This window comes from Anser brachyrhynchus, assembly GCF_964034855.1.
Source record: "Anser brachyrhynchus genome assembly, chromosome: 5".
NCBI lineage: Eukaryota > Metazoa > Chordata > Aves > Anseriformes > Anatidae > Anser > Anser brachyrhynchus.
This window is the reverse complement of record NC_137699.1, coordinates 33,213,663-33,238,240: the sequence shown is the minus strand read 5'-3', so window position 1 is coordinate 33,238,240 and position 24,578 is coordinate 33,213,663. Positions and strand designations below refer to the sequence as shown.

The window sequence follows — 24,578 nt, the reverse complement described above, 5'->3', positions numbered from 1 at the left end:
TTGTCTCAGTGAGTGCTCTGGGGGCCTCCGGACAGGTCCCTGGATGCTGGCGTCTGAGGAGAGGCACTGACAGCCTTGCAGACTTGCTACTGGAGACAAACAGTAAGTGAGGCGACAGGAGGATCTCAGAGGGTTTCAGCAATGGGGGGAATTTTAATCCTTGCCAGTGTAGGTTTAGACAAGGAGTGAGAAGTGGGACAATTCCCCTCTTACCCCGTTGTCAGTAAAATGGAGTATCTCCTCCTTCATCTGTAGGCCCAGCTTACTTTGCACTGACAAAATGACAAACGCAAATTGCAGACGTTAAAAAAATTTATTTGAACAAATATTTGACACAATCACAGAGGAAGAAAGCAGCTCTCAGTACAGTTTCTTTTCCAGAATGAAAGAATCCCTGTTTTATACCAAGTTACTGCAGGACAACGCTTGCTCCCCCCTGCATGAGGGGAAGCTGCTGTTCTTTGCACCTGTGGGTTTGCTCCATACAAGGTTAGCACAGTCCTTAGCAGGTCGCACCAGAGCCCGTGGCCTCTGGTTCTAGAAATGAAGAAGTACTCTTCAGGTTCAAGAAATGCATAAAGACCCAACAGACAAACTGAATTTGTGGTGCTCTAGCTATCACCTTCGCACTCTCCATCTTAGGACCCCTCGCTGGACCCAGATGGCATTTAGGTGGGGGGAGTCCTGTCAGCTCGCAGCTCATTTTGACACACCGGTCTGTTCAGGTCTCTGAGCCTTACCCTACAAGCAGCTCCACAGCTGTGGGCCTCAGCCCTCTGCAAGAAGACTTGCCCACCCAGGGAGACAGCAGGCTTGTGTCACATCCTGGGGACTACGTGAGCTGTGTCAAAAAAGAGACAGTTGTGAGAGATGTTTGCAGGCTTTTGTTTGGATCCAGAGCCACACTGCATTACTTGTACTTGTTCTTGTACAGTCCCAAGTATGCATGACTTTGGTGCAGGGCAAACAATCCCCATACATCACATTATTCCAGAGCGTTCCCAAAGTGATGGGCCATAGCCAGATGCAGAGAACCCCCTGAGTATTAAAAGCATTGCTTGCCAAACCTGTCATACTCTCTGCTACATAAGCCAGAACGAAATGTCTCTGTGAGAGAAGTTTTCGAAATCAATGCAAGTTCTGCAATGAAGTGTGAGTAGACTCACCGGGAAATGAATCCCCTGAGAAACAGGGGAGCAGGCAATGGAGCAAACACGTCAAATGTCTTTCTCTGGCAGGAACTTCATGGGTTTCCCTTGCTTTTGGTTTCAGCAGATCAAGCAGTGATTTTTAAGAAAGGAAAGCTCAAGAGAAAGAAGCCCTGCGCCCTCCATTCCTTGTTCTGCAACTTCAGGAAGGACAGCACGAGGTAAATTCTGCTCTCCTGTCTGGAGCTGCAACTGAAAATTTTACTGACCAAGAGGAATTATCTCCCTACAAACCCCTCCTTTTGATTCAAATGTTAACGTATGGACACTATTACTGTGAAACTGAGATCACTAGCAAATTTTCCCAGTCCCTAGAAGAGTCCCTGAATCCCTCAACTAAGTAGAATCACAGCTGTCATTCAACTATGTTCGTTCTTCTTTCCTTCCCCATCTTTCTTCCTTCCATCTCTTTTTCCTTTTTATTCCCTTCCTTTTCTACCTTTTCTCTCTCTCTTTCGTTACATGCATTACCTCCCCATCTACATTTCACCTCTTGGCAGTGTTACAAACCCTTCACTGACACAGTTTGGTCTCCTCTAGGCAGACAGAGCCACCCATCACTGCTCTTCACCTGTTCGTTCTCTCGGATCACCACACACACAGAGATTTTTAAAAACAGGTCCCAAGCTCATGACTGCCTCTTCAGACGGTGCTACAGCACTGGCACTCACTGGAGTCCAGAGTCCTCTTCAGAGATCATTTTGCTTAAAGAAGCAATGCAGGTCCCAGTGCATTTTTTCATCAGCCAGCTAACGGCCTTTATTTAGGAAAAACCTCAAGGGCACTCACAGTATAGGGCCTTTAAGAAAGAATGCTGCTTTTTCACAGCCAAGTGACTTCTACCTATTTTGACAAGCAGAATCAGGGAGGAAACCCAACTTTACAAACTCAGCAGCCTGTGTTTGACCACACTGCAGTTGCCCATAACTGCCCCTGCCCTACTCACTCTGTCAGGACTCTGAAAGTGTGTTAGTTTCAGACAGAAAAATGGCCATTTTGAACAATGCAAGGTACCTGCCTGTTCTGCAGTACTGAGTCTTGGTGTATTAAAGGCTCCCATTAGCCTGAGACACTACAGCTGTGTCCAGCAGATACTTAGAGCTGCCTGGGCAATTCCACATCCTGGTACATCTGAAATCCAGTTCATGTCTCCCAGGCATCTCATAGAGCAACCCAGCAAGAGCCAGGTTTCCAAGCCCAGCAGCTTATCATATCCTCCTCGCTGGGACCACAGGAGCAGTCACTCCAAGAAGGTGCAGAGCAATACTGGCATCACGTTTCTTTTTTTTCCCCCCCTAAAGCAGCTTCAGACAAAGCAGAAGAACTTCTTCCAGCGGCACTTGGAGAGAGTTTTGATGCCTTTGGCTGTCATCTTCTTTTCTTGCCGTGCTTTGTGTTCAACACCGCTGACAATGGCCATGTCGAACACTTCTTTGAGGTTCTTCTGGGTCAGTGCTGAGCACTCCAGGTAGGCTTCAGCGCGGATTTTATCTGCTAGACCTTCTGCCTGAGGCCGGGGCACGGGCTTCACGTGGTAGCGATCCAGGCTGATGAGGACATTGACGTCATCCCGCAAGTCTGCCTGTGTCCCCACTAGCAGCACCGGGGCCCGGGGGTTGTGAGTTCGTATCTCAGGGATCCATTTCTCAGTAATGTTTTGGAAAGAGCTTGGGTTTACCACACTGAAGCAGACAAGGAAGACGTCGGTGTCTGGGTAACAAAGTGAGCGCAAACAGTCAAAGTCCTCCTGCAGAGAATAAAGGGGAAAAAAACAAGCCTTCACTGGGCTGAACTCTAACAGTGTGATACTGCAGAGACTTTTTCACACATTAGCTAGGACTGCAACACCCAAAAGGCATCATGCGGACTTTGTGTCCATGCCATGCTTCAGCTGAGGCAGTCTGTCATTCACCGGTCTGTGCCTGCCATACCAGTGAATGGCTGATGCTGTACTGGCGCATCTCCTTCCTTCCCACTTAAACACTGCCTTCCTCAAAAGCCTGCAGACGGTCCCCATCCCACAGGACCAGAGCTGACAGCTCCTTTGAGAGAACTCACCTGGCCAGCGGTGTCCCACAGCTGGATCCGGACTGGAGCTCCATCCACCAGGACCTGCACTGTAGCAGAAAGAGAATACAGATGAGTCTAAGGAAGCTGCCCAGCACACACACATACATTTTTCCCCAGAGCACTCCATTTTGTATCCTGCTAAAGAGACCCCTGAAGTCACTTCAGTCTGTCCTCCCTCACAAACCTCACTGAAACAGCTGAAGTTTGCACTGAAAATGTTATGAGACCAGCTCACAGACTTTCTGATTTTATCAGAAAACCTCAGGTGTTTTGGGTTGTTTTCCAGTATTTTCAAAGAATCATTCCATATTACTGTTTCTTTAGAGAGAAGAAAAGCCCTTAGCTGAACAGTGCCCTGAGAACAACTTGTTGTTCTTCCACACCCCAAGAAAACAAGTAAGGATAAACACAAACAGAACTTCAGCAACTTGCTCCTAGCTTTTTGGCCCAGGGTAGATGCTCAAATCAGTCTTAATTAAACGAGTTATTGGAGGTTTTTCTCATCTGTTAAAAAGAAAGCAATTCCAGAAGTGCCCCAGCTAAGGAAAAGCAAATACCTAAAACCATCTTTGAAATAAAGAAGCTATTAAGGAAATGGTGATTAGTGAAATACCCTTCAGAGACTATCTGCACACTGAAAAACTGCTGAGTTACAGATGTAAGGTCTGCTTCCATTTCACTCCCTAATCACAGTAAGCCTTCATGTGGTATCAGCTGACTCAGACTGAGGGCTGGCAGGACCTCTGATGGAAATCTGGAATGAAACTGTTAGATGTTTAAGTGCACAGACACCACAGAGACTGGCTAGGAACCGAGGCGAAAGAGAGAAAGATATCAGGGGAACTGGAAATCACTTTAAAGTCTTGACAATGTGGATGGGGCTGTGCTCTGCTGAATAGAGGCAGACATCCTGTGCTAAGGTGACAATGGCTGGCATTTGACACTAGCTAGCTAAACTGCTTCTCTGTGCCCAGAATGAGGTTTATTGTCCTTTTCTTCTTGTTGTTGTTTAAAAAAAAAAAAGAGAGAGAATTAGATCAATCTTTTATTCTTTAAGTAATTAGCCAGGTGACAAAAGTGACAGAACCAACTGACCTGGAGAGTTTAAAACAAACTCTTGGAGGAAAGCTCTCCTCCTTGGAAGCCTGTGGAGAAGGAGGGAGACACAGACAAAGCGAGAACTGAAATTTGGTGGGAGACAGCAAACAAAGGAAAAATGAAGGGGTGGGTGCATACACCACTGTGCCACTCCTCACTGAGTAGCTGAAAGTCATTGCTTCCTTGGGACTGGGAAACGGTTGGGTTGTTACCATATCTTTGCCCCAGAGGAGGAAGAGAAACCTGTTCCTGATCAAAGAACCTGCTAGATCCTGACTTGATCTTCGAGGCACTGGGCATTTGCCTTTCTAGTATCTGGTTTCTTCTGCCTCACAAGTGCGCCGAGAGAACGAATTAGCATCTCTGAAACGTTTTACAGTCTTCAGAAGAAAGGCACCACATATATTACCTGCTGCTCCAGTGCTTGCACAAGGCTTTTTCGTACCTGCTGCTAGCCTAAGCTACGCCAGCAACTCTGCGACAAGCCTCCAACTACCGCCCGCACCAGGTACACACCCTGAGGATGAGGCTGGATTTCGGTACAATAGCGTAGGGGCCGGCAGAACAGGATAGCCTGGTGGGGAAAGGTCACCAGGTATGCGTTTCACTCAAGGCTGCTGTGCCTGGCAGTGACACCCAGCCTGCTGGCAGCGCCCAGATGGATGCAGCTGGGTCACAGTCCCGGCACTGTTCCCGATAACGCAATGCTTTCTCCTATCTCATTGCCTTCTTTAACTTGTACTGGCTTTATAGCCCTTTGACCTCACATCCCATCGACCAGAATTTGGGTTGGGATGTAAACAGGGAAGCTCGCCTCTGCTGGCAGCTTCAATTGCAAGTGTTCCCCAAGACAGGAGGAAGTTGGGCTGAAATTTCCAACATGGGTCCTGAACTGTGCTTTGTGAATCCAGGGAAGGGCTTTTTTCAAGTTTATCCACGTTAAGAGTAGGAGTGGGAAAGAAAATTCCTCTCTTCTCCCATTTTTTTGCTCCTCCCAATAAGAAGAAAGTGAACTTTGGAAGACCCATTTTTAATGACGTTTTTGATTTCTATCAGTTGCAAATGCTATGCACCCCTGGAAGTCAGGCTCAGTACTGAGACATTCAGATTGGGGCTAACCCTGTGTGCAGCTATCCTTGAATCACCTGCTGCTAGAAGGGAAATCTCTGAACTCATACTGCCTCCGCCTTTCTGGATCATTTTACTATAAATTTGCCCTTCAGAAAACATGGAGGCTGATGGCTGCAGTAACTTCAAACCTCTCTTAGCCCTTCCATGGGCATGAAGGGAGCAGAGAGAGCAGAAACCTTCCCACGGAAGGGCTCAAAGGCTCTTTACATCTCTTCCCAAAAGGCTTCTGGAACCTGAACACCAGCATGATCCCAGTTCGTTCCCTTTAAGTGACAGCAGGAGAGCTTAGAGGGTCAAGGAAAAATCAATAATTCCCGGTGCAAGAGTGAGCAACTGGGAGGACATTCAGACAAACAAAGCGTTCCCTCTGAGAGCCCATGAGACTATGACACATTGCAAGTCTAGTTCCTTGTCTGACTTGAGCCCATCTCTAATCTACCTATCTACGCTATCATGTACTGCACGTTTCTTCGGATCAGGTGAAGATCGGCAATCTTTCAAAGGGCTTTTAATTGTCCTGGGTTTTATACTAGAAGCTGAAGCCCAGAAGAAGAAGAGTGGAGAACAAGAACAAAGATGTCATTTGCAAAAGTGGAAACTAACGAGAGCCCCTCAGCTGACAGGGAAGGAAGGCATTTTAGGCAGCCTTATAGAGCTGCTCAATTTTTTGGCAACCTCTGCTCCAGCCTCACTTCACTGGACGTATGGGGAAGAGCAAGTTTCTGCTGAACACCGGTTGACGGCAGAAACCCTACCGCACAACGCTGTGACGTTTCTGAAGCTAAAAAGCCACGAAGCCCCCTTGCACCTACCCGCAGAAGCACCCCCAGACCAGGAAGGTGCCCAGCCACCGCCATGCACACCTCATCCTCACAGCGGGGCTCCCGCTGCTGAACTTCACGCGACGCGGGCCTGGGTCTGACCCAGAGGAACCACGTCCAAGCGTGGGTTTTTCCCGGCTCCATGTCCCCCCGCGTCCCAGCCACGAGCGGGGACGCGCGGGTGGGCGCCTCACCTGAGAAGGTGTCGAGGGCGGTGGGCTGGTACTCGTCGGGGTAGCCGTTGGTGGTGTAGCTGACCACCAGGCTGGTCTTGCCCACGGCTCCATCGCCGACCAGCACGCACTTGATGCCCAGCTCCGGGCCGCTGCCCCGGGGCCGGCTGTGTCTCCGCAGGGCGGGCGGGTAGTCCAGCAGCTCCTGAGGGGGCATGGCACCGGGGGCACCGGGGGCTCAGCGGCGCGGCGGGGCCGCTGCCATGCCCGGCCGGGAGGAGGCTGCGCGCTGCCGTGCGGGGCCGCCTGCCCCTCTCCGGCCTCCTGTCTGTCGCCTCTCGCCCTGCTCCTCAGCTCCGCACCTGCCGCCGGCTCCGCTCCGCGGCCCGGCCCCGTTCCCTAGGCCCGCCCCGGCCCGGCCCCGCTCCCCTCGGCCCGCCCCGGCCCTCCCCGCCGCTGCCTCCAGCCGCAGTTTGTGCTCCCAGGGAGAGCAACCGGTGTGCTTCGCCCTTGTTAGTATAAGCTTGAGGAGCTTTAAGCCAGGCACAGTCTAAAATGCGATTTCCCATGGCTGACTGAGGGTCACACACGCCGCAGCTCCTCGGGTTCAAGAATTTTGACTAATTCCACGCTCCAAAAGCGTGTGCGCTCCTTGGGGACAGCCCACAGGGCTCCTGGGGCAAGGAAGCTATTTCTCTGCAGTTTTCTCTAGCACTTTCCTTTCATCTCCCTCTTCTGCATTTTTTTTTTTTTTTTACCAGCAAAGCCTTGATTTTTTATAGCTACATTAGCAGGGACAGTATCGCACATGCCAGATAGCTGTGCTGCAGCGAGTGGCTGCTAATTCAAGTGACGGGCTTGCATTAGAGCCTTTTCCAGTGCCAAGCCCTTCAGCGTCAGTACAGTCAGGGGATATGTAAGCTTCTGCAGAAGGGCACCGGGCAGGCGATTTACCCTCCGTAACACCCAAGGTGTGCCTGCACCGCATGTGGGACCGGCGCAGGACGCACAGCACCGCAGCCAGGGCAGGCAGCGCGGCACGGGACGTCCCGCACCAGTTTCTCAGTGTGTTTCAAGCACAGGGTGACATTCTGTGAACTGTGGCATTTCCATTCAATCGGAAGAAATGAATGTAAATGAGGGATTATTCACCAAGTTATTCACTGTTAGCAAGTGTTGGCAGCAGCAGAGGGGAGAGATGAGAAGAAACTGGCAGCTTTAGATTCCTATTTGCTTTTCTGTTAGGAAAGGACGTCCACTGGGAAGACGTACTTATTGCCCCGCTCCAGCGACTGAATCCTTTTTTCTCTCATTCCCTTCCCAAAAGCTCTGGCTTCTGTGACTGTGTTCTTTTTGCTTTGCAGTTTCTGACAGCTGTTGGTTGACACGCACTTAACTTCTGGATGAGCTTAAGTGATTTTTAATCTATATTTAAACTAAGTGATTAAGCAAATAAACACAGCAGCTCCCACGGGTTCCTTTCTCAGGTCCTGCCTTGCTCCTGACGTCTAACAGAAGAGGCAGGTTTGGTTTCACAATGCAGCAAGGAGTCAGATGGTAGGAGTCACACATTTTGGTTTTGCAAGGCTTTTGAACAATTTTGGTTTTGCAGTGAAAGTCTGTCTCGTTCCTAGAGCTGTTGAAGTGCCAGCCATGGAGACTGGCTGCACACTCATAGCAGGTACACTGTGACAGATCAGCTCTTGGCTGAGTATTAAATACTGCATTTGGCCTCTCTCCTGGGAATTATATTTAGTACCAATTATGGCAGTATTCCTCATGATGTGGATACCTGTCCACTGGGAATAAAGTGCACAAGATCAAATTATTTTCAGGCAGACCAAGATTTCACGTACTGTTAGTGTTCAACCTTTGTTCAGCTGAGATCCAGTACCATCTGTAGCTTCTGCTTCAATCAAACAGAAAAGCTTCTCCATTTGAGTGCACAGCGAATTGAAGTGGAAATTCAATTGATATATTTAGGCAGTGTGTGATTGTCACCAACAATCTTTATACAATTGCACAAAGTCCCATTATTAAAAAAAACAACGACAACAACAAAACAGTTATTTAGCAAAAGACACTTGCTTCTCTGCATATTTCTATTAATTATAGCCACCTTTCCCACTAGAGCTGTGGCAGGAAATGCCCAGTTAGGGACTAAGTTAAAAACACTGAGTCGATGTGGATGAGGAGGGGAATAGGAAACTAGGGCTGGTCTCTTGTAGGGGGGACAAGCCTAGGGGTCAGCTCAAACAAATCCACATTTCCCCTCTGAAGTGCAGCATTACGATGTTCAATTTTTTTGTAGCTACTGGTCTTGACTTTCACTGAGCAGCAGTTACCTTGGATGACATCAAATTCTTCCACCTTTGTTGATCTCATTTGTAACTTCATAATTAGGTGTGGCCACAGACCAATTTGCCTGGATGTCACAGGCTGGGAGCCGCTATCGCAGACCTTTGCACACCCTATTCAGATTGCCTCAGAAAAAGCACTGCAGGTTGTGGGAGATGGCCGTCCTCAGTTTTAAAAGTAGCAGGGCTTTCTTCTTCCCAGGGGAGAGAGAAAGATGTATTGGCCACTCTTGGCATGGCCTGTAGGTACTGAGCAAACCAGGCCTGCAGCTTCCCCTCCCTTTGTACAAGTGGGCTGTGTATGTCAACACACTCCCTTTGTAAACGATGCGCTTGGGTACATTTCTGAATCCTTTCACCCTGCTGCGTGCAAGGAAGTATAAAAGAGTAAGAAGCAGGGGGGTGATGGAAAGAGGAGGCAATGCCAACATGCAGTGGGGCAGGGTGGGTGGAGATCTCAGTTCAGAGAGGGGCTGTGGTGGAGCACAGGTGCCAGAGCAAACAGGATCACGGGATGCCATGGGATACGCTCAAGAAGTCAAACGTAGCCGCTGCCTGGCAAGCCACTTTCATAATCACAGGCAGGGAGACAGCTAATGCTGAGTCACAGGGCATTTTGTCATGCACCTGAGTGTATATCCTCCCTGGGAAAAATCAAGCGTAATTACCACTTAAAAGAAGTGACAGACAAAAAGGTAAAGATGAGAGCCTGTGTCTGGTTTCCCCTGTGGTGTACCTTGTCTAGTCACTGCAGCCTGCAGGAAGTGATGTCAAATGCTTTTTCCATATCATTTTCTTACAACCTTGCAGAGGCATAAATAGCCACAAAGCACAAGCCGGTGGAATACCAGGCTTCTGTTATTCACAGAAAAATTACCACATCTGAAATCAAAGGAAGAAAGATCGTAGCATTTGCTTTCCCATATAGATTTCTTGACTGATAGGAACTCCTTAGTTTCTGAGTCCACAGCAATAAAAATACTTTACGATTTTACAGCAGCTAATGGGTGTTACTATTGCGCATCAGAGGTATGTGATTTTGAAATGCCATTAAGGAAAAAAAAATAAATATGGAGAAACAGTGGGAGAAAACAGCTCCCTCTGTCCTGGCCTCTGAACATCTTTCTTCCTGTTTGGAATTAAAAGCGGGGCCAGGTTCATCTGTTCATTGCCACACTAGTAAAATGTGAAGGCAAATAACAACAACAGTATTATAATGGATTTTAAGATTGTAGAATAATAAATTAATAAGAAATGACAATGCCACTAGCTTCAAAAGTATTTTCTTAATTGTTCCAAGGAAAGATTAAGCACCTATATTGTATTCAGCCCCTTTCTCAAAGACAAATTATCTTTTATGTGACTTGCACAGAATGAGTTTTACCTCTTTGATGTTCTATAAATCTCTTAGAAGTATGTTGCCACCTGCTGGAGAAAGTGTATCTTTTATTAAATCAAGTGATAAATGTGAAAAAGCAGGCAAGGTTTACGGCACTCAAAGCCCTTTCTTTAAATCTGAAAAGGAACAGCAAACCTCAGACTAAGGATAACTTGGGAGACAATGCTCCGGGGCTAATTTAATTACGTCAATCTTTTAGACACTTCAAGTGAAAAGAGGAGTTAACACTTAACTGGAAAGGGTGAGGGAATTAGCAAAAGAAGGTGATAAGGTTGCATTGCCCATGAGAAACAGGGAAGGGCAGGAACTTAACACTGAACAGTGAGGGGCTGGGCTGAAAATGCATAGTTAGGAAAACCATAAAATGCTGTAAGACCACTGCCTCTGCCACATCCCTGGTTTTTACTTTCCGGAAGAGTTAATAGTTTTAGAACTGAGGGATTAGCCAGAGTGTGCTGGCCATGGGAAAAAGGTTTTCTCAATGCAAAAACATGTTTCTGTCCTTTCTCTCTTGTGTTTGTATGCTCATTTTGGCACTTACAAGTTACACTCATAGTTTCCATTAGGGCATTTAGTGTGTTAACTGAAGGGCAGCATGCTCTGGAGTGGGAAAATTTACTGATTTGTCAGAAGAGCTGTAGTAAGTTGGTCTGTGATATGGTTCCATGCAGTGCTTACTGGTCTGCAGGATGTTTGCTCCTGACAATCGGCTTGGAAAGCATGGGAGAGGGGTTAATGTTTAAGAGGTGGGCTCCGGCAAACTCCTTTCAAGCTTTGATTTTTTCCAATGTTAATTATAATTGCTTTATAGACTCTTATGTAGGTTCCAGCTGAGGTTCTTACAGGCAACCATGATACCTATGTCTAGACAACTGTGGGACCTTCTTTTTCCTATAGTAAGTATGTGCATATAAGACAATTGGTCACTCAGAGACACTATTTGCATCCCTGGGGAAGTGACACAAATGGGAGAAAGTCTCTTGATTGGGTGGGGGATACAGGCATCTGCAGCATTTTCCTCAAAGCAGGTACAGGGGTGTCTGAGAGCCTGGCTATATATTACACCCTTCTTGGTATCTTATGGAGGTTGTCGCTTTTGGGGAAGTACATGTGTTTGCCTATGGTTTTTATGAATGAGGGATACTTTTGTATTGATCACAATGAAAGAATACCCTACAGACAGGGAGACAGAGGGATGACCAGTACCACAACTGTAGAGAAAATCTGTGAGGAATTCCAGGGTTTAATTCACGTTATAATTTGGTTACCAGGTTATCTCCAGGGCAGTTCATGTAATTTAAATATGAACTGCCTTTGTAGTGCCCTTACCTCTTCTGAAAGCCACATCTTCCTGCCCGCCCTTCTGCACCAGCACGTGTGTTTAGATCATGGATCACAGTCATCTGGTGCGTGGCGCTGCACTGGCTCACTCTTCAATCACACATGAGCTAATATTGGCACACAGAACGGGCTGGGCAGGGCAGCCAGGAGTGGCAGAGATGGCATTGTGGAAGCCCAGATTTAGGCAAGCTCAATCTCCTGGGAATCCAGACCTCCAATACAGTATGTGTTCGTCCGCACCGTTGTCTACAATCTGTTCCTGACAGAAGTTGAGTAGATCAGATGTTATACAGCATCTAGATGTTGATACCTGTGTCCATAGCTGGGAGAAAACATTAACTGTTTAAGCTGAAACTACTGTGAGGGTGAGCACAGCCATTAAAAAAAAAAAAAAAAAAAAAAAAAAGACCAGAATTTAGGCTTCCAATTGAAACACATCACCAAAATTGCTCACAGAAATCTCTCCCATGTGAGAATCACAGAAATCTCTCCCTCTTGTCTTTACTACTTTACTACTTTACTACATTACTACTACATACAAAATGTAATCATCTTGATTCTCCACACACTCTTGGTGAATCAAAGAGCTGATAAATCCTTTGCCCGCAACCCTTGTTCCCCTCTTCTTTTCGGAACATCAAACCTGTGAATGCAGCACTGGGATATAATTATTGCACATGTTTGTAAATTAAATAATCTCAGCAGATGATAGTGCAGATGGACGGAGCAGACTTGTGGGCCTGGGTTAGCTTTAGGCTGATGTTTCGTTCCCAAATAAGGGGAGGATCTGGCTTCTAATTTAACCACACTAAACTCAGACAAAGCTTTCTTGTGAGGTATCAGTCCTAACTGGCGTTGGTATCTGCCAAAATGGGAAAGAAAATCTCTTCCATTTCTGGACCTGACCAAGAAGAAAAAGATTATAAAAATATGTCCTGATGCGGACTTTGAATGGAAATACTCCATGGACCTGAACACTGAGAAATTTGTGCACAAATTTCAGTTTAGCCTAATTTCCAGTTACATTTTGAGATGGCTTATTTTCCACAAACCAAACAACCTTTCAGTCTCGTACTGCTAAAAATACAAAAGCATAAGCATCATTGTTTAAGGCAAAAGGGGAGACCTCATCTGAAAGGAGGGGTTAAATTCATGTTACATGAAGATGAGCTGAAGCTGCAACTGCTGCAGAAAATACTAGTATGTTAGTATGTTCCAGGAAACTGTCTCCTTTTCTTTTCTTTTTTTTTTTTTTTAAGAGAAGAAAGGAAAGATTTTGCTCTTGTAAATCTTGGGTTTTAAATCAGAATGAAGGTTCTAACTTCATTTTTGTGAAGGAAGTTAATGCCTGAATGGGAGGACTATTTACACTGCAAGACAGTGTTTGAACAAGAACAAATTGATTCAGACTAGACTTGGCTTACATTAGAGTGGAAATCAGAGCTCAAAATCATGAGAGCAATCAGCATCTGAGACAGGTGCGGGCTAGAGCATTTGGGGAAAAATACCCACGCTTTCAGACAGACCTTGATAGGACTGGAGAAAGGACTATATGATGTGGTATCTCCTGGAGTGGGAGAATGGATCTGATAGTCGAATAAATCCCTTCCTACCTCATTTTCCTAAACCTAATGCAATTTGTGTGTACCTCTTGAGAAGCCAAATGAGAACACTTGCTGTTTATGATGGTAAGGATGATTGGAGAGCAGAGGAATGTGGTTTTGTTGTTATGGCTCAGAGCTGTCACACAAAGATGGTAAACAGCTGGGGCTGGACCTGGGTCTAGGCTCCTGCCAGTGCTTGCAGACAGGCTGAGTCAGGAAAAGCCACCTTGTGTTTTTAGCAAAGCAGACACAGGTGACCCCGCAGAGGCATGCTCCAGGAGCCTCCAGCAGCCCAGCCAGCGTGGGACCTGCATGTCTGGCTCTGCACCAGGGAGAAGGCCTGAGGCACAGGGCTGTGGTTTGGACCCATGTTTATGGGGGTGAGGTTTGCAGAAGAAGGGCAGAGGAAAAGGAGATGTAACTGTGTTAGTTTGTGCAAAGCTAAACATGTGCCACTGCTACTGGTGGTGCCACTCACTGCCAGCTGACGTGTAAACAAAGATGGGGATGACTGACTTCAATCTTGCAATGGGTCTGTCTGTGTCGTGAAGTGCCCTGTACTCTGTGGGAAAACATTTCTCTGCTTCTCCCAGAAGGTGTTATGAAGTTTACACATATTTCGTATACATACAGTACATACACGTACATGTTCTCATTATAAAGTAATATAAATCAGATGAAGCCCAAAAGTGTTGTGTAAGATTAACTTCGTTAATGCCAGATTCAGTCTGCTAGTTTAAACTAGAGGGCAAAGCTGTAAATACAACTGTTGGCATGATCCAAACACAACAAAAACCCAGGTCTGAAGTATTATTGATACAGAAGTTGGGTCTAATAAGCTTTGCCCAGAAAGGTGGGACAAACATGCAGAGTAAATCTAGCCCAATTCAAGGTCAGCCTTACGCTGGATTGCCACTTGCTTTGTGGCAATCATTGTTTAGCTACAAAGCCAAGATTGCATCGAACAGTCCTAAAGAAAAGACTTGTCAGTTTGTACGGATGTGTTTATAAGCAGCCAGCTGCCGTTTGCAGTCACTAGATGTGTGCGCAGCAGCATCACAACTAAGCAGTGGCTAAGTATGCTGGTGCACTAATGTGATGGTTTACAAAGTACGCAGCCAGCCTGCACACGACAGACTGGCAAGAAGCTGTGAGCACCACACTGACACGCAGGACCTGCACAGCAAGGCCACAAGCTCGCCAGGCGGCTGCGACCACAGCGGGGACAAAGCCACCCCACCGCCACGCTCCCTCCGCCGCCATCTTAGGGAGGAGGATCCCTCACGCCCCGCGCTCCGGGAGGGGCGGGGACGGCGGCCACGGCGCAGGCGCGGAGCGGCGCCGGGCGGGCACGTGACGCGGCTCACGTGAAGGCTGGCGGAAGCGGCCGTTGGCGGTGGCGGTTGGTGCGGCCGTTGGGCGCCATGGCGTCCATCCTGGACGAGTACGAGGACTCCCTGCACCGCTCCGCCGCCGTGCAGCAGAGCCGCGCCGCCGTGGGCATCCCGCACTCCGGTAATAAGCCCCCCTCTGCTGCCCGGGGCAGCGCTGCGCGAGCGGACGGGCCCCGGTGTCGTGCCCGGGGGTGGGCGGTGTGGCACGTCAGGCTCCGGGGTGCCTCAGGACGAGGGGTGTCCCCGAAGGGCCGCGTGCCCCGAGGCGGCGGGTGGTGGGTGTGCCTCACGGCGCTGCGGCACGGCTTATGTCGGGGCTGGGCGAGCTGTCAGAGGTCACCTAGCCAGCTTCCCTTTTTTTTTTTTTGGTCTTCGTCAAGGAACCCAACTGCTACAGCCACAGTGGCTGTGCAGGCAGTTGTACCAGCGTGGGGTCGGTTTCCTATCCTGGGGCAGCTTTCTAAAAGCTTCACTGTTTGGGGTGATTTGGGGGTGTGCAGTCAATGTAAAGCAATGGTGTGGTGACCAGTCAGTCATTTCTTTCATATGCGAGAAAGCAAACAAATGGCAAGCATGCTTCTTGATAAATCCAAGGCAAAACCCTTAGGTTCAATAACAGTTCCCCACTGGATGCCCCCTCACAGCATCATATTGATCACTGGGGGAGGAAACATTGGTTGAGAGAGGATTCTGTGCTACCTCGTATCATCAAGGTAGTAACCGCTGCTATGCAGAGCTGGCATCTGAGGGTTACACTTTTGGACATGCGTGGACACGTTATTTCAAGTCTTTTCCTCATATAGTGTTACCCACTGTTAGTCTTTGGGGAAAACAGGTTGTGATGCTTGTGTATGTGGCATTGATGAATTGTCATACTCATATACGTGTTGTCATACTCATATATGTATTATAAAGAATAAACACACAAAATTACCCTGAGTCTACATGCTTAAGTAGATATATACCTGCTGTTTGTTTTAATGTACATTAAGTTATTTTGTTGCATGATATTATGTAAGAGTAAGTGTCCTGAATAGGTGTTGAACAAAACAGTGTTGGGACGTGCTGCCAGCTGAAAATACATTTCCAAGGACTCAGCTTTTCTTCTTGACTTCTGCAACACTGTCTTCGGTCATGGCTGTTTGGTGACAAATGATGTTGGCAAAGGAGGTTTTGGAAACTGCTTAATTGCAAAGACACAGTCTAATTGGGATTTCAGTCATTCATGCATCAGAATGCATTGCCGTTTTGGAACAAAACTTCGCCTGATAGAAGTTGTGGGCAAAATGAAGTTTAAGCAAATTGATTTTGAAAGAAGTGTAAGTAAAAAGTTAACTTCCTCAAAGCAGTCCTTAAGGTTAGGTTGGAAATATTGGAAGATGTTAAAAATTTATTCCTCTGTTTCAATGAGTCATTCCCAACGTTTCGGAACAGGTACTGTTTCTCAGAGTTGTAGATTCTGTTGCAGAGCTCAAGTACAGCTGCAGTGTAAACTTCAAGTTCTCCAGTTCCAGCCTGAAAAGCTCTACTTTGACCTGGTGGACTCGATCGATGTTGGTGAACCTAAATCCGCGAACAGATTCAAAGCTCTAAGGAAGAACGTAGTTTTGCACAGAAATCAGGGTGGGAAATACTGCAATAGGATCTCACCTGAACAGAAAGAGGGCGTTGGGGTCAGGATGGAGGAATTGGGCTGTTTGAAAGGAATATGAGTTATAAAATACATATCTCCTTTGTACAGGGAATTGTAAGCTGGAGAACTGCATCCGTGTCATGTTACAGACACTAGTTAAAATCCTGATGTTAATGCTGCTGCTGCTACAGTTGTTATAACTAATGGATACAGTCTTAAAAAGTCTACAATGTGCTGATTCGAACTGTATAAAAAACAAACAATCCCTCAAACATCCTACCTCTTGCTGTCCCAGTCCACCTTTTGCCTGGTGGCAATCTGAAAAAAATTCAAGACTCTCTGAATGAATGTGACTTGGAGATCTTGTTGGAGTGGTTTTTTTCCCCTTCTCTCCATTAGAGTCATCTTTCCTTTATATAAGCATATATGAAGGAAATATATATTGGTTACCTGTGACATCATGTGAATCTCTACCTTGGGAGCTTTGTCTGCATGTTTTGAACCACCATTCATAACAGCAAGTTCAGGCCTTTGCATTGCAGCTCAATCTGAACTGAAGAACATCTGTTTTGCTTAAGTATAAATAAAGGAATGCATATCTGCATGAGTGGGTAAAATTTAAGCTGTGGATCAACATGTAGGAAAAATACTCATGCTGAGCAAAAGTCTGCCTACTCAGACTGTGGTTGCTTTGTCTGTTCCCGTGTGCGCATCTCTCCTCTAAAACAGCAATCCTTTAAAGATCCCACAGCTGGCCTAGTGTTGAGGCAGAAGCAAGGAGAAGCCATTGGCAGAACGGGCGATAAAAGGAATCATAGTGTCAGCAGGCTGCTTTCCGCTACTCTGCTGATTTTTTTCAACAACAACAGAGCTGGAGTTAAAGTTTTTCAGGATAATGTGGAGGAGGTTATAGGTATGGAATATGCATTGGAGGGATGCTGTTTGTTCCAGCCTAGAGATTATTAGGCCAATGCTCTTCAGAATGGAAGTAGTCTGTTTCCTCCAAGATACAAATTTTTCATTGTATACATCTTGCTGGATAGCTACTTTGGCGGTGAATGGCCTTAACTTGCAGTAGCTCTGTTTTGCTTTTAATCTTCCTGTCCAGGCTAACTGCTGCCTGGATCTACTTGCCTTAGAAATCCTTCACTTGCTCACGGAGCAAAGCAGATGAGTTAACCTAGCCACGTATCCCGTCTGTCTGGCTTTCTGGCTGGAGGTAGTGTGGTCAGACTGCGATCCTCTGCTGTTTTCTTTGCCAGAAGGTTATGTAATACTTTGTGCGTATGGGAAACTCAGTCAGTGGGAAAACCTGTCTCGTGGGACAGATATGGATGCAACTTTGTGATACGATCTGTTTGTGGATGTACAGATGTTCCAGGATTTTGCTGATGATTATTATGACTTGGTTTTAGTTTCATATGAAAAAACAACAACCAAACAACAACAACAAACACACACACAAATAACACTGTCACCATCAAAAAACAAATTAACATTAACATGGTTTTAAAAATAACTTCACCTTATGAACTAAGGATGTCGAGTATTGTATCCTATTCAATTCCAGTATGGAAAAAGAAATATATTTCGGCTAACACTGCAGCGGTTTCCTGAGTAGCTTGTATGGGAGTGTCAAACCAGAGTGCTGTTTGTGTCTTACATAATACCAGCTGTTTTCTTCTGTCTTGAACACACAAACTGCCACCCCTCACACCCCCCAAAAAACGTCTTTGATTCTGCTCCCATTTTCAGCTTTATATGCAGTTTATGTAACGGTTTTGTATCTTGCCCTGGAATTCTTTGTGACAAGCTTGCATTTCTGTAACAAGACAGTAAAGCACATTACTACTTTTCTGTTTTGTACTTATGGGAGTGCTGATCTCAGTGTTCATGCTTCACAGAGCACTGTACCTTTTTGGTAAAAACCCAGAGCAAGCAGTGGTTCCTTTGTCTTTCTAGATTAGATTCTGGTGTAGTATGTAATTCTTGTTGTGTTTTCTTTGTCTTTTAAGTGTTCATGTTCTTTCTCCAGGGTATGTGAATGCACGGCTGGAGAAGGAAACACCAATATTTAACAAGCAAAGAATTGATTTTGCTCCTCCAGAGAAAATTAACAGCTTAGTGGTCTCCTCTAACCAGCTCTGTATGAGCCTTGGCAAAGACACCCTTCTCAGGTAATGCTGCCAGTCACCTGAAGTTACTCAATGTTTTTTTTTTTTTTTTTAAGTTAATAGAGAACTTGTAATTAAAAAATGGATAAGAAGCCAAGAACCTACAGATGTGGAAAATAGTAAGAAACTATGCCTATGTGAACTTTAGTGGGCAGTATGCTTTCATGGTTTCTCTTTGCAGGATTGATCTTGGGAAGCCAGATGAACCTAATCAGGTTGAGCTGGGACGCAAGGATGAAGCCAGAGTCTACAAGATGTTTTTGGACCACACAGGTGAGGCAATGGGCTATGTATATTTACAGACAGTGGTTGGCAGCAGAGGCAATTGAATGTGCATTGCAAGTACTGGGGAAGGAGTCCTCTTTCTTCTCTGCTCTGTGAATAAAGCAAACAGCTGGTTCTTGTGGGCTGTACTCTATTGCCCAGGGGTTCTGCCTACTGGTTCATGTGTATGTTGTTGCTTTTGAACCATCTGAAATGAGCACTGATGCAATGAGGCTGTTCTGAACAAGGCTGCTAAAACAAACCAAAGAAAATCCTTGCAGTTGCCTTGTACTGTTTGTGTATATATAAGATTTTTTAAAAAGAACTGTCAAACATCTGCAGCTCGCTGTAGCCTTGATTGATTTAAAACCAAACAAAATTTTTGGAAAGAGATGCTCATTAGCTGCCAGGGACAGGAGAGAACTATGGGAAATGTTTGTTCTTAGAGTGTTTATTAAAATAGAAGAATACCTTTTTGCTGAAGATTCTGGGATTTGCAATTTTAGTTTGCAACATGAACTGCTGTTCTGATCCAGTATGGAAATCCCCCGCATGCTTATGAATGCCTGGAAAAGTATGTTGATTCAGTATGTTGATACTAGTGCTTATCTAATATCAGGCTGAGAAGCCTCAGGAATTTGACTTGCTTAGGCAATAGTGTAAATTTTTTCTATCCTTCTGCCCTTCTGTGCCCCTGCAGGCTCTCATCTCCTGATTGCTCTGAACACCAGTGAATGCCTTTACCTGAACAGAAGTGTTCAGAAAGCGCGGACACTCTCCCGCTGGAAAGGCCACTTGATTGAAAGCGTGGGCTGGAACAAATTTCTTGGTACAGAGACCAACACTGGGCCTATCCTGGTGGGAACAGCCCAGGGGCAAATCTACGAAGCCGAAATATCTGTCAGCGAGGGAAGCCTCTTCAGCACTAATCCTGACCAGTACTTCCGACAGGTCTACACTCTGGAGGAGGAATCAGGACCCGCACCAGTCTGCTGTTTGGAGATTGAACGAGGAATAGAAGGGAAATTTTTTATTATCGCCACCACTCGAAAGAGACTCTTTCAGTTTGTTGGCAAAGTGCCTGAAGGGACAGAGCAGCAAGGCTTCAGCTCCATATTTGCTATGCATGCTGACCATTTGCCCAGCTTCCGGGAGTTTCCAGCCAGCTTCGGTTTCAGCGAGATAGCCTTTTACACTCCAAAACTGCGTTCCAACCCACGCTCCTTTGCGTGGATGATGGGAAATGGTGTTTTGTATGGTAATTTGGATTATAGCCGTCCTGATTCAATTCTGAGTGATGAACGGGTCTGGGTTTATCCTTCTGATATTGACATAACTGTGAACAAGCCAATATCCATTGTACTTACCCAGTTTCACTTTCTGTTGCTGCTGCCTGACCGGGTGAAGGCTGTATGCACTCTGAATGAGCAGGTTGTTTTTCAAGACCTGTTCCTGGAGAAGTTTGGCACATTGACACGCATGATCAAGGATCCCACAGTCCAGCAGATATGGATCCACACGGAGAAAGTAGTGTTCCGCTATCACGTCCAGCGGGAATCTAGAGATGTATGGAAGATGTATATGAATATGAACAAATTTGATTTAGCGAAAGAGTATTGTAAAGACCGTCCGGAGTGCCTAGACATTGTGTTGGCAAAAGAGGCAGAGCACTGCTTCCAAAACAAGAGATATCTGGACAGTGCCAAATGTTACGCGCTGACCCAGAACTACTTTGAGGAAATTGCCCTTAAGTTCATTGAAGCCAAGCAAGAAGAGGCCCTGATGGAGTTTCTGATTAAGAAGCTAAGTAGCTTGAAGCCTTCTGAGAAGACACAGACCACTCTTCTGACCACATGGTTAACAGAACTGTACCTGAACTGGCTGGGTATATTGGAAGGAGATCCCTCACAGCGAAATCTCTATTTGGATACGCGGGAGAAGTTTCGCACCTTCTTGAGCAGCCCTAAAAACAAAGACTGTCTGTTTAATAATCGGGCGTCTATTTATGAACTGTTGGCGAGCCATGGGGACACGGAGCACATGGTCTACTTTGCAGTCATCATGCAGGACTATGAGCGAGTAGTAGCTCACCACTGCCAGCATGATGAGTATGATGAAGCTCTAAACGTGCTGTCTAGGCACAGAGATGAGAAGCTGTTCTACAAGTTCTCCCCAGTCCTCATCCAGCATATTCCCAAGAAGGTAGTTGATGCTTGGATTTCTATGGGCTCCAGGCTTGATGCCAGAAACCTCATTCCAGCCCTTGTTAACTATAGCCAGAGTGCCAGCACCCAGCAGATCAATGAAGCCATTAGATACATGGAGTTCTGTGTCTATCAGTTGGAGGAAACCCAGCAAGCTATTCACAACTACTTGTTGTCTCTCTATGCTTTGTGTCGGCCAGATTCGCTGCTATCATACCTGGAGCAAGCAGGAACCAACCCAAACAGGATCCACTACGACCTGAAGTACGCGCTGCGCCTGTGTGCAGAGCATGGGCACCACCATGCGTGTGTCCATATTTACAAAGTGATGGAATTATATGAAGAAGCTGTGGATCTTGCATTACAGGTACGTGTGTCTGTGCATGCATGCTATGACATACGGGAATGTAGCTAGTTCAAGTTATCTTGAATAACCAAGAACTGAGAGGAAGTGGACAGACTCATCAGTGTAGGAACTGTGCAGCTAAGTCTAGGAGGAAAGACTCTTAACTTCTGTGCTTTCACAGATGTTTTAAGTGGACAGCTGACTTCGAAAACTCATAATTGAGGGTGGGCGTATGAGAAATACAGGGGGGAATACTATCTGTCTTAAGCTCAGTCTCCAACATAAAATACTTTTATTCTGCATTTATGCAAGGCTTTTGAAGCTATTTTTCAGGATTCTATTTGCTTTCTATTCCTAGCTGTGGTAATTATCAGAGTAATGCTTTTGTCAGCTTAGTCTGACCTTCAGGAAGATGTTTAAGTTCTCTCTACTGGCACTGCTGTGTCTTCACTGAAGCGTGTAACCAGCAAAGATAGTGTAACATAGATTTGCCTTTATTGTAGTGCTGTGCTTTGTTCTCTGCTAGGTAGTAAGCAAATCTTCTAGCTGGAGCAGTAGTGGTGGAGAGGAGAGAAGGTGTTTGCCATGTAAACAAGCAGCAGGCCAGTAATGAGTGAAGCCCTAGGCAATGAAATAGCAAGAGGTTTTCTATAAATGCCTCCTATAATGGACAGCAGGCTTTGAAATTGAATGGTGGATAAACAAAGAGGAAAGCTTAACTCAGTTTCCTCGTCTATCCAACTTCTAGGTGGATGTTGATCTCGCCAAGTCCTGTGCAGATCTCCCTGAAGATGATGAGGAACTCCGGAAGAAGCTCTGGTTGAAGATTGCTCGCCATGTTGTTCAAGAAGAGAAGGATGTCAAGAAGGCAATGGCTTGCCTCTCCAGCTGCGCCCTGCTGAAGATTGAAGATGTCCTGCCATTCTTTCCAGACTTCGTCACTATTGACCATTTCAAGGAAGCAATCTGTAACTCTCTGGAGGACTACAACAAGCACATTGAGGAGTTGAAAAGGGAGATGGAGGAAGCCACGCAGAGTGCCAAGAGAATTCGAGAGGACATCCAGGAAATGAGAAATAAGTACGGCTCTGTTGAGCCTCAGGAAAAATGTGCTGCTTGTGACTTTCCACTTTTAAACCGCCCATTTTACCTTTTCCTTTGTGGTCACATGTTTCATTATGACTGTCTCCTTCAAGCAGTTTTTCCAAACCTTCCTGCCTATAAGCAGGCAAAGCTTGAAGATCTTCAAAAGAAGCTGGCAGCTACCAGTCAGCCTTCCAAGGGCCACCATCGTCCCAAGGATGCAGATACTGCTAGCTTGGGAAAGGGGCAGCAGAGCCGGGAACAAATCAAAGCTGACATTGATGATATTGTGGCAGCCGAGTGTGTGTACTGTGGAGAACTGATGATCCGGTCCATTGACAAGCCCTTTATTGATCCCCAAAAGTATGAAGAGGAGATGCAAAGCTGGCTGTAGTTCTCCTCCAAAACTGCAACTGTCAGTACACTAGAGTGGTTGTGTTCGCAACTTGGGACGCTTCTGTGGTGGAAGTATAACCTCCAGAAGTGGGAACGTGGTGGCTTCTGTGGAACTCTAAGGAAAGAGTAGTGGGGTCTTGTTACTGGAATTAGTGATCTAGTCTTGAAAAATGAGGAGACGTAGTGATGGCTAAGAGCTTGAAAAATAATTAAAGCTAATCTACTGGATATTTTTTTAGCAGATGTTTGCTGCTTGCAGTTCTGAGGTTCTCAGTGTGAAGTTAACAGAGTGCCTTGTTGCCCAGAGGGAACTGGGAACAGCGTGTGGTTTCTCTTCCCTGTCGTGTGGTATCTGTTTTGATGAAGACAACCTTAAAGGGATGGCAGTGAGGAACACTCAGCAGTGTAGTCTTATTCATCACTTCCAGTGCTAGAATTGCCTTTGGTTTCCTTTTTGATGAGTGCTATAACCACATACACTGAGAGAACATGAAAGGAGAAGTGCCCTTGCACATATATTTCGTAAACATCATGCCACACAAATACATGTTTCTACACAATGTAATACAGGAATGTGTATAGTTTTCAAGCAGGTGTCTCACAATACACGTAAGTCATCTGCCTGCAATTCAGGGGGTATAATTCTTCTTTCCCACGAGCTTTATGGGCCAGTCCATATATTTGGATTTTCTCTAGGGACTCTTCATTTTTTTTTGGCAATGCTTTCTAGCCTGTTTACCCTGCTGTCCCATTTCTTCTGTAATTGCCTTTGTATAGCGGGTTTTGTTTTCATCTCCACTCCAAACCAAAATTGATACATGCACTGGTAAGGTTTCAACTGATACTCCAGACAAGTAGGAACACTACCCTTTTGTATTGCCATACTCTGTTCCTCTTCAAGCTGCACTTGAATAGGGATCTAGTCATAGATTCCCTCAAGGATGGATTACAGAGACCTCTAACTGGTGACAAATTTGCTCTCCAATTTGAAGCCAGTACTGTGTAATCAGGCAGTTTTTTGCCTTCTTGACAGTGTCTGATGCTTTTTGGGGGTGCCTGCAGGTCAATGCAGGTCTAGTGCTCTAACTTGGAAAATTCTTCCCAGAAGGCAGTGATCACTACATTGTGGGTGAGGGAAAAACAACAACAAAAATCTCTAGCAGTTTAGCCTGGGTTCCTTGTTTTATTACTAAAGAAACTAAAATTTTAGTCAAGTTCTACTGTTAGGGGAAGAAGATGATGACTTTTAATTAAGGCAAGAGAAAACAATTGTCCTCTGAAAAACTCTTATTTCACATACCTGTCTGTTCTTGTCTTGAGCACCTGTCTCAATCTGCAAGTCACTTACTCTGTTCATAGGATGTAGAAATTGGTCTTCACATCATTAAAAGGGAATATTAATTTCCTTCCTCAAGGAACAGACCTAAGAATTTTGATAACCATTCATAACTCCAGAAGAAAGTCCATTCTTTTTCTGGGGGATCTTCAGCCTGTAATGAATGAATTTTATTTGTGTAAAGTGAGTAATAAAAAGCAGAGCTGGCAGGAGGATCTGAGGTTTTGAAATCTTTTCACTGCTAGAGCTATGGGATAAGCAGTTTCGTTATTATTGCCTCGTAGTGCTTGTTGCTGGCTTATCAGAAACTGCTGTTTCACTGGTTCCATAAACCAGTGGTTCAGAAACCCCATCCAGTAGTTTTCTTTGGCTCTGGATAGCCTTTTACTTTTCATAAGTTGATGGCTGTTATCAGAAGAATTTGTGATGGAACTAAATGTGATGTCATTTGAAGTTCAGCATTAAATCTGTTGTAAGTGGCCACTCCTGAATCATCGTCTTTTCATGTAAGCAGTGTGATATTTAATGTTGATATACCATTATAAA

General features: G+C 45.7%; 2 protein-coding genes across 2 annotated transcripts; one reads left to right on the top strand and one right to left on the bottom strand.

Annotated features, from left to right (window-relative positions):
* Nucleotides 1–294: 294 nt before the first annotated feature.
* Nucleotides 295–6,905, bottom strand: RHOV (ras homolog family member V). The gene is made up of 3 exons (XM_080593161.1): nt 6,523–6,905; nt 3,267–3,325; nt 295–2,955 (listed from the first exon to the last, which is right to left on the bottom strand). The coding sequence occupies exons 1-3, from the start codon at nt 6,716–6,718 to the stop codon at nt 2,515–2,517; spliced, it is 696 nt and encodes a 231-aa protein (XP_080449287.1). The 5' UTR covers nt 6,719–6,905; the 3' UTR covers nt 295–2,514.
* Nucleotides 6,906–14,522: 7,617 nt separating this feature from the next.
* On the top strand, nt 14,523–24,515 carry VPS18 (VPS18 core subunit of CORVET and HOPS complexes). The gene is made up of 5 exons (XM_080593160.1): nt 14,523–14,717; nt 18,265–18,406; nt 18,585–18,676; nt 19,368–21,238; nt 21,966–24,515. Exons 1-5 carry the CDS (start codon nt 14,627–14,629, stop codon nt 22,692–22,694), a joined length of 2,925 nt encoding a protein of 974 aa, XP_080449286.1. The 5' UTR covers nt 14,523–14,626; the 3' UTR covers nt 22,695–24,515.
* Nucleotides 24,516–24,578: the final 63 nt, after the last annotated feature.